General features: G+C 42.5%; 1 protein-coding gene across 1 annotated transcript; it reads left to right on the forward strand.

Annotated features, from left to right (window-relative positions):
* Positions 1-2,748: 2,748 nt before the first annotated feature.
* Positions 2,749-7,506, forward strand: LOC306703186 (placenta-specific protein 9-like). Its single transcript, XM_079169058.1, has 3 exons — positions 2,749-2,998; positions 6,725-6,816; positions 7,222-7,506. The coding sequence occupies exons 1-3, from the start codon at positions 2,935-2,937 to the stop codon at positions 7,369-7,371; spliced, it is 306 nt and encodes a 101-aa protein (XP_079025184.1). The 5' UTR covers positions 2,749-2,934; the 3' UTR covers positions 7,372-7,506.
* The last annotated feature ends 2,936 nt before the right edge of the window (positions 7,507-10,442 follow it).

The following is a 10,442-nucleotide window of genomic DNA, read 5'->3' on the forward strand; positions in this document are numbered from 1 at the left end:
CCACCGCTCTGCATTGTGATCATATGCCGATCACCGCTGACAATGCTGTCCCACGACTGACAGTGGCAGGACGGTATTTTCTCCAAAGTGTAACACCAATCCTATGAAAGATTTGTCTTCATAATTTGGAAACTATGGTACTATAAGAAAAGGCAGAAAAGATTAGTCCCAGTCTTCTCATCATATAATATTATTATATTGAATCTGACCACTTAACAAACCTTAAAATAGTCCTTTCAGTCAGGCTGTTAGTTTCTGTAAGTACAGCAAATTCACAATAGGATTAAGACGCAGTCAAGGGAAGCCAAAGGTCAACGAATGACCCGTGCTAAAAGCAAAGGGCAGAGCTCTGTTTCTTTTGATGGAGTCACATCTCAGCCAAATTAGATTTAGCTCCTTAAAAAGTGTCAGGAAGACGGTGTATGCCAGAGGCCACACAGGCGCCGGCAGCTGAGCTCACTTCTTGGCAACAACAAGGTGAAGATACCTGTTAGGCTTGATAGACTGATGGTCTCCTTCATCTCTTCATGCTTGTGAGGACATTTGGTCATCAAAGCGACTGGCAGTCATTACATTGACCGAAACGAATAGACAGACGAGGACCGGACAGGAATAGACGAAGACCAAGGTGACCCCGCCTCCAGCAGTCTGTCACACCACAGATCAGCGTGACGGCGGCCCACTGGATGCCATGATCCTCTGGCTCTGTGTTGGTGTCGACGCACACCTGACTGAAGGGTCACAAGATGAACTTTGACATACATTTACATTTGATATCATGCTGGTTTAGAATACTCTCTCGTTTCTACTACGCATTCATACGACTTCGATATTTTTGGTGACACGCTCTTGTGAGAAACAAAACCACATTTGATTTATATGATCATTACATTGATATATTTTGAGCTCTCTCCGTTTACAAATATGTTAATACGCTATGTCACATGACAACTTGTCAACGCTTGGCTCATGAGGATTTTGGGATCTAAAAATATAGTACGCTTTTTGTCTTAATAAAGACTGATATTGTAAACTTTGAACAACTATTTTATTTAAAAGAAATATGTTTCCCCCCCCCCCCCCCCCCCCCCCCCCCCCGGCCATGTCAGCTTCATTTATTAAATATCAGCTTTCTCTCCATCTTGCTCTGCCAAAAATATTCTTTCAAGGAACTAGTCGACAAAAACCGCAGTCACTTACTGTGCAACCCCCCCCCCCACCTAAATAAAAAGAAATAGCAATAGTTATGTAACATTAATACTCCACATTTTACATTAAATGCATATCTCAGATTTATTGCTTTGTTTATTGTATGTTTCTGTTTTGCGTGTTTTATTAGGACCTCACAAAGCAGCACATCGGTGTAGCATTCTTATTATTTTTTTAATTATTATTATTGCTCTGCATGCTTTCAAACCATTTGAATTACCTTTTATTTTTTTCAATATTATCTTCTTTTTTTAGAGTGACCTTGTAATGTCTGTGCCGGGACAGGAGCAGTGCATATTAATGCACGCTGTCTGTGTTACATGTAACTGATAAACGTTTTTTAAACAATTCATGAGATAAATGCGAGAAGGAAATAGCAACCGGCATTTTAAGTTGATCAGCTGAGGAATAGCTTCATTTTCCTGTTAAATGTTAAAAATGAAAAACGTGTCTCCCATTTGTGAGATCTAACAAATCTAATTCATTCTGACATTATGAAGTCATTATTCTGTTACTTAGTAGTGAGCCTTCAAATGTGATTTCTAATCCTTTCGCTTCGCCTAAAAGGACATATGAGTTTCCACTAAGTATAAATCAGTGACCAGGAAGATCGGTCATGTGTGAAAATATATAGAGTAATTCTTGGCACATATTTATATTTCCTTACGTCCTTGGCCTGTACCTCCTCTGGTTTCTATCTACTGACAGAACGACTGCTTTAATCCCTTCGCTCACTTTTTCTCCAGTTTTGTTTTCTGCTGCTTAACTTGCAGATCTGCTTAAGAGGCCGGACAAAGAGAGCAGAAGAAAGCCTGGCTTAATGAAGATAACCACTTTTACGACGTAACAGTCTTGGCTGTGTTGTTTGTGTGTGTTGAGTCACAAAGACAGAGAGAAAGAGAGAGAACGAGAGACAGAGAGAGAGAGAGAGAGAGAGAGAGAGAGAGAGAGAGAAGTCAATTCAGTGAGAATAACAGGAACCAATCAATGCGATTATAAAGGGCATTCTGTGCTGCAGAATTGATTTTTGACTTCTCCGACTTCCTGCTGAACAGAAACGCGGGGCTGATTTTCCCAGAAAGTGCTGGGCAGCTTTTGTTATTCTCTGAATTTCATCGGGGGGGGGGAATACAGTTTAAAGTTATTAAAGAAAAACAAATATAAGCTTGTGTAGTTCAATCTTACCTTGTGTGTAGCTGGAAATAAGTCATCTTTGATGCATCGCTGCATTTCTTTACATTTAGCTGCAGGTCAAAAGATTTATAATACAATGCAATACTGGATTAGGTTATGCATACAACATTGAACAGCTAGTCCCCTTATGTCATGTTTTCTTTATAAAGTCTGTACAAATAATTCTTTTATTAACTTAAGTGTGACCACTATCAAACCACAGCGCCCCTCTTTAAAAGCCAGTCTGTCTGTGGCTGAACTTGAGATCTGAGTCCCCTCCCCAGTACTCCCCTCCCGCCCCTTCCCAGATACTGAGCTTTTTGTTCTGCATCTAATGTTTTCATTTGGAAACTGGCCGCAACCAAGTCCACGAAGGAAGCGTACGAGAGCAAGAGAGCGAGCGCAGGGCAGAGAGCGAGAGTTGTGGAGGAGAAAGAAGTCTTTTTGTTGTTCAGTCTGGTCCTGAATTGGGGGAGATTTCGGGGGCTGTTTGTGCCTTTTCTTTCAACAAACTCTTCACTCTTCATCACCAGCCGCTCGCCAGGTTTCACCATGACCCGCCCCTCCACCTATTCAGTTGGACTAATCCTCCTTCTGATTGGCTACGCTGCGGCAGGTAAGAGACGTAGCCGGGTGTAGTCGGGAGGGCGGAGGGGGGTCGCAGGTCAGACAGGAAGGGCCACGAGGACACACAGCTGGTTCAGTGTGTTGAGTTAACAGAACGGGTGATTTATGGGGTGCAGTGGATGTACATCATCTGATGCCGATGGTGACCGCTCCATCCATTATGTCTTTGTTGCATTACATTTGTATATGTATTTCACAGATGTAAGTGTGTGTAGTGGATGGCTGGGTGAACACACACGAGGCTGAACATCATGGGCGTTCTCACACATACATGCGAGTCTGTGTGTGTGTGTGTGTGTGTTCAGGGACCGCCAGCACATCTGTTACTAATTTCAGCGCAGCTCTGGCTGCACTTAATCCAATATTGTGTCAGCATAGTTTCTAACAATCACTCTCTTCCCTTCACCCATTACGTTCATCTGCCTGCTTCTAGCCAGCGTGCTTGGCTTTGTTTTCCCAGCGTTACTAAAGTGCAATGGAAATTCACAAAAATGTGGGCAAATCCCTCCAGAGCCAAATCTGTGAGTGACGGCTTCACGTGTGAATTACACTGACTTCATACTGCAAGAATGGCCAACTGCAGGAAGCACGCAGCGCAATGAACGCTCGGGGTATGTAGCGAGTAGAGGGCTCACGCTCACAAAGCATCTGACCTCATGTTTCTTAAAAGCTACATTTTAGGTAAACATGGGTGTAATGGTTCCAGTTTAAAGGCTTTTTTTTAATGCTTTTTTATTCTTTTACAGCTACAGTTGCGGTTGTTCTCCCAAAATACCGGAACAATCTTCAAAGACTTTTGTCACTTGGACACAAAAACAGGGTGCAGGTTGAAAAATACCTAAGTCGCTCTGGAAGTGTTGAATTGAAGGCTACGAAAACAGTTGAAGTGTTAAAAGCAGAAATATCAATACAAGCTATAAAAGTTGAAATATCAGTTGGTGTGTTTGAAATAACTAATAAAACATTGAAATATCAGTAGGACTGTAAGCGCTGGAGACAGTTGAAGCGTTGAATAGTTGAAGTGTGTGCAATTTGAGGCGTCAGTTGCCATGCGAGCTATCACAGCAGCTGAAATGTCTGTTAAGGTGTCAGAGCTGAAAGCAGCCGCATTGTCAGTTAAATCGAAATTACAGTTGAAGTTAACACACTGAAGGTGAAGTGTGCGCATTGAAAGCAGTTGAAGTGTCAGTTGGCATGTAAGCACTAAAAAGCAGTTGAAATGTCGGTTTGAGCTGAAAGCCGTTGATCTATCGGATAACAGAATGAAATCAGTTGATGTGTGAGTGTATGCTCTGAAAGCAGTGGAAATGTCCCTTGACGTGTGTGCATTTAAGTCAGCGGAACTGTCAGTTAAAGAGCGCAAGGTGAAGGCAGACGAAATGGGTGAACGCATTCGAAGAGTCACGCCACATTTGTCACACCATATGCAGTTTTTTTCCCCCCACACATTGAAACAGGCCGCCACGCAGTACACACATCTTAGGACGGGATTTCGTCCTTCGTTGCTCATGCTTGTAAACTGCCTTTAATGTTTGGGCGTCTCTCAGATTGTACAAACACCGTTGTTGGGAACTAACGCTCTGACCTGCACTGACTTCTCAATTTTGCACTTGGCTGAACACCCTCTCTCCTGTAGAGAGCCATGACTCTGCACAAACCCACAGAGTACTGCGCACACACACACACACACACACACACACACACACACACACACACACACACACACACACACACACGGTCATTCACCTTTGTCCTCGAGTGGAGTCAGTATGTTAGATCATCATATCTGTTTGCTTTTCCTGTGGTGTGTTTCCTTGGAGTGTAGGGGCTTTCTCATGTGATTGCTCAACCTCCTGGAACAGTTCTGAAAGGGAAAAAATAAAAAAAAGGTCTTCATACCAGCTGGACAAAACACAAAAGCCAACACAAACGGGAACGACCGCCTTCTCGCAGACTGGCGACAATATGAACAATCTCCGCCAGTCAGCTATTTTGAATGGGCCACATTAATCGCATCTGTTCATTGCACACGACACAGACACTTCTTCCTTTTCACAACGGCATTCATCACCAACATCAGCATGTAGCGCTCTGTTGCCGTGTACACACTGATCACACAAACACCTCGACGGAGGCACAGCTGTGGTTTGAAGGGGATTTGTTTTTGTGTGTGTGTGCTGATCGTTAAACCAGCAGCACATTCTGCTACAGCTGAAGATTGTGGTTGTTTTGAAATACAGTAATAAAAAGCGATGTTGTGTTGGAGATCTTCATGAGTTAAACAGACTGCTGATAACTCATCTGTCACCAAAGCAGGCGAGGTCGGCCAAATCCTTTCGACAAAACCTCTATCACGGAGCACGCAACCAGGGCAGTACGTACGGTACCATCCATCCATCCGTCCCTCTTTGCTGGCCGTCCTTCCCGCATGTACTGAACTTTGCACCCCTTCAGTCGGTGTAATGGAGCTTGTAAAATGTTTCCATGGGATTATCCTGTAAAAATCAACGCAGCCTGATGCAAAGGCACGGCTGGACATGGGAGCACAAACGTGCATAAATAAGTTGTGGAATGATTTCTGGCCGCTTTTTATTGCTTAAGAAAAAAACGATGTTCAGACTCGGTAGTGCATTAAATGACTTGTTAGGATGGATACCGTTTGTAGCGTGGTGATCGGCAAAATATACAATTCCTACGTCTTTATCAGTCAAAAAACAACAAAAAAAAAGAAAAATGTCTGCTCATGTAACACAGATTCATCTTCTTTGGTCCGTGCCAGATGTGAATTTGGTGAAATTAACAGCTGCAGTTCTGCTGAAGAGCTTCGAAGACGGAAACCTGAACAAAGCCGCAGTCTGTGTTTATTGACAGCAGTCCTTGGGTGTTTTTGTTTCAAATCAAAATGGTATTTCCAATGGCACATGTTCAGCTTGTATTCCCACGAGGACGGTGAAGCAGAGAGGGCAAAATGAGTAACATGAAGGTATGAAATGGAGGGGAAAAGGTACTGTCGGGAATTAGATTAAACCAGAAAGCTTAAAAATTGAGCAATCTTTCTCTTAGTGCTCAAACAAGTGTCCAATTAAAGCTGTGAAAACCAGTTTGTGGGTGTAGAGTAAAGTTTTTACAGTTGGAAAGCGCTCAAGGTATTCTTGGCTCATTGGAAGTCACTAGCTCACTGTTGGTAATAAGAGAAAGTGTATTTATATGGAATGAGCTCCTAACTTTATTTTTTTAATATCCTTGTTTGGGCATTGGCAAGCAGCCACGCTCCGAGAGGAATGATATTGACAAAATCCCGCTCTGCAGAGGTGACCTATAACACCGACTTAGCAGCGTTAACGTCCGACAGCACCGCGCGCTCTCAGGCATTAGCTTCCCGCGTATAGCCTCCAATCTTTCATTTAAATATCAGCGGTGGCCAGCGTTCAGTAAATGATTTGGAGGGTTCACTCATTTTCTAAAGTATAAATGATATCAATGGGAGCTTGGCCCGCTGCCACCGAGAAGGTGCTAGAAAATGGAAGCAGAGTCCTGCCAGAGAATGCAGCCCGGCTTCTCCTCAAAATATGTGGGCTTCAAAGAGAAACAGATAATGGGAAACATAAGTGTGAGGGGAAAGCAGCAGGAACAATGTATGTTGTGGTTTAAAGCGGCCTGCTTGCGTAGATCGTACACTGTAAATCACTCTGATGTGCATGTTTTCTGTCTGCAGGAGCCGAGACTGACGTGCGGCCTCGGGGGGTGCGTTCGAGTGCCTGTCAAGAGCACACAAACCTTCACAACCGTCTGGATGTGGTGGAGAAGGTGCCGTTTCCGATAATAAAAATTAATAAAATAACTCACATTCAGCACTCAGCAGTTTGAAACCATCAGGGCTCAGGATGTTTTTACCCCCCCCCCCCCCCCCGGCGTGTCAGCTTCATTATTAAATATCAGCTTTCTCTCCATCTTGCTCTGCCAAAAATATTCTTTCAAGGAACTAGTCGACAAAAACCGCAGTCACTTACTGTGCAAACCCCCCCCCCCCCAAAAAAAAAACCCGCTGACCTCCCTTACTTTGACCTTACTTGCTTGTTTGGGTAACTGTAATAATCATATGAATAAGTGATTGTACTATTTCTGGGTGACGACTCTATTATCAACCACAACTTATTAATGCATTATTCTAGTGTCAACCACACACAACTATATGTCTCCCGTCTGCTGCAGAAAGTGGAGGACACGGTTGAGAAGTTGGAGGCTGAGATGGCTGCTCTTCTGGATGCCATCGAAGCCCCACAGTGGCGCCCCCTGTTGGACAACGCGGGAAACACGGCGGTGGATATCTTGGGAGACCCAGGGCAAAAGGTCTTGAACTAACCAGACATCAATGGAGGAGGGATTCAAGGGGCATCTTGAACTTGGACTTTAAAAGGATTCAAACTGTTTCCATGACCCAAAGAAGTGTTTATACATTTACTGTATCTTTTTCAAAATGTTCTTTTTATCTTAAAAGAGGAGGCACAAGGCCGAGCTTGTCTGCGTTTCTTTACTCTTACTAATGCCGTAACAGCATCATCTTCTTTTTCCAGCCTTAGATTCAGTTCCCCCTGCAGTCAATAGTGGTACAGCTCATGTTTACAGTGCTATTCAAAGAGATGAATTCTCTTTACTCTGTCAATTTACACCCCTGCTCTCTGTCGCCTCTACGGTCTGCAGACAAACTGTGCCTCTGATGCTATATTTGAGTAAGAATGACAAAGACACGGAGACACCAAATTACTGGGAGATTTATTTCTTTATCAAAGCAGTTGAAGCAGCATTCTTTTCTTTTTTTTAAACACACGGAGCAGTTTCAGTTGGTACAGTAACAAGGCTTCTCACTGATTCCCCCTTAAAAATCCTGCAGCACAATAACATTATGCAAAGCGGGACAGAGAGGAGGAAAAGAGTGGCACAAATCACATCTTCTTAATCGATTTGTTTTCTCAACAGGGCACTGAGTTTCAAAGTGTATCCACAAAGTTAAGACATCTACAGTATGGTACAACTCGAGAACATCCATCGGGACATGGCTGAATAGGAGACATGCTGTTGCTGGTCAAATATTAGCACAAGGCCTAACATTAGAACACATAAAGAAACATGTCGGGAGGGTTTGCAAGCGAGGAAATTATCACCGATACCAAGGAGCAAATGTTTAAAAACTGTTGATTAGTATTGGAACTCAAGAGAAAAGCGACGCTTAAATGAACAAAATCTGTTATTATCCACTTGGAGATGATTAACATATAATTACACATCCACTTCAGGCCTATGTTGACTCTGACGGCGTGTAGATTGGTTTAATGAGTCTTTCAAATGACTGAGCCTTTTTTCTTTTTTTTCTTCCCACGAATGGAGACATTCAGTGTTTTTAATAATGCAGCAAAGTCTGTGTTGGGGTGAAGTGAAAACCTGCCCCAGTTCCAAATCTTCTTCCTTTGCTGCAGTCAGTAACGCAACACTTAACGCACAACGGAGCGTCACACACACACACACACACACACACACACACACACGAACGCTGACCTCATTCCACTCATCCAGCAAGGGTACGAGCCTGTGTAAGAAGCGTTAAGACAACCTACAGGATGCCAAAAGGTACTGCATATCATCTAAAAAATATCATGCCGTCCATCTAACACTGGGATTATACAATTTTGTACAGTTTAAAAGTTCACAAAACTCAATGTCCAGAAACGGTCACGCAGGCCATACTCTGATTTGGACTGTGTCTATAATCAGGTGCGCTGTTACCAAAAGCTTGTGCATGCACAAATCAGCCAGTAAGGCTCGAGCTCCAGGCTTTGGCAAAAACAGGCTTATACTGTAAAGGTACATGCAACAAACAAAAAACTAAAAGCGCAGGGCTCGAGACTATTCAATTCATCATATATTTTGGCGGACTTGGAAGAGGCCACTTTATATCCCTTTAAAGAAGCGTCTTAATCTAATCATAGTGTATAGTGTTTTTAGAGAAATACCTCGACATTTTGGAAAATACGTTTATTTGTGTTCTTTTTAAAAGAGTGAGATAAGAAGATGGAGGCCACTCTCGTGTCTGTGCTTTAAGTTCGAAACTGTGGCAAGAAGGCGACTAGCCTAGCTTAGCAAAAGAATACTGGAAGCAGAGCAACCGCTGTGACCTACAAGACGAGGGTCACATGGTCGTCGGAAGGAGCCAAGCTAGCACTGGTGCTAGCAAGCTAATCTGCTGCTACATTGGTGGTAGGAACTATTATTACCAGTGCTGGCTAGGTCACTGGAAATGTAATAATTACATATTGAAAATGTACTTATAACACTTTACGAACTACTAGACAGCATAAGTAATTAGCTACATTACTCGATACTCACTCAGCCGTGGTCCTTTAAAGGTGCCTTCTAACAACTTAATGTTAGCCAGCTAGCTTAATGTTAGCCCTGCTGACTGCCTGCAAGACTGGCTATTCCTAAATGTGGATTTACCAGAAGCTAACATTAGCAAGCCAGCTAAGAACACACATGTTAATAATACAACTTTTCAATGAAAAAATAAAACAATATGCTGTGAAATGATTAATAAAATGGAGTTTCTTAATTAAATAAGATGTATTTGGCTAGTCTTTTACTGGGCCCCCCTCATAAATAAGACACTAGAACAGAAATCAAGAACAGAAATGTAAGTTATAGGCTACTGAAGGCAATCGTAACTGTGGTTTTCAAAACAGTTGAGTTGTAGCCCAGCATTACTGTTTGTGTATGGACTAAACACAAGAGACAACGTGTTAATTATATCTAGGGGCTTCTAGCTGCTTTCCGGGCTTTATGTGAAGCTACGCCAATCACCTCTCTGCTCCAGCTCTTAACGCACAGTCATGACAGTGGTATCCTCCTCATATCGGTCTTATAAAAACAACCATTGGATATGCATATTCAGCGTTGCCAGATGGGAAATGTTAAACTATCGTAGCAGTGGCTTAAAATCATTGTATTTCGAAGAAAATTATCATAACCACTAGAACATTTTTACAAAACACGCATTTTAACGACTTTCTGATACACCTACGATGCAGTCCGACAATTTTTGTAATAGTCTACTATTACAAAATTAAATCACAAGACAGCACGACAGGAAGAATGTTCACATTTTGCCTGAAAATAAGCTAAGCTAATTGAATAGATGGCTGGAGAGAGGTCACATCAGAAGAGATGCATAAACGGAGACGTAGGATTCATCTGGAAATTAATTGAAATGACTAAAACAAACTGCTAATAGTAAGCGTCACGATATGGTTAAATTATGGTACATTATAGCACTATGGGTATTATTATTCGTACATCGTACAGTCGGCAAAATTATCAAACAAATGCGATGATTATCGTACATCTGGCAACGCTGGGCGCATTTCCCAAAATGTTTAACTATT

This window comes from Pholis gunnellus (assembly GCF_910591455.1).
Source record: "Pholis gunnellus genome assembly, chromosome: 11".
NCBI lineage: Eukaryota > Metazoa > Chordata > Actinopteri > Perciformes > Pholidae > Pholis > Pholis gunnellus.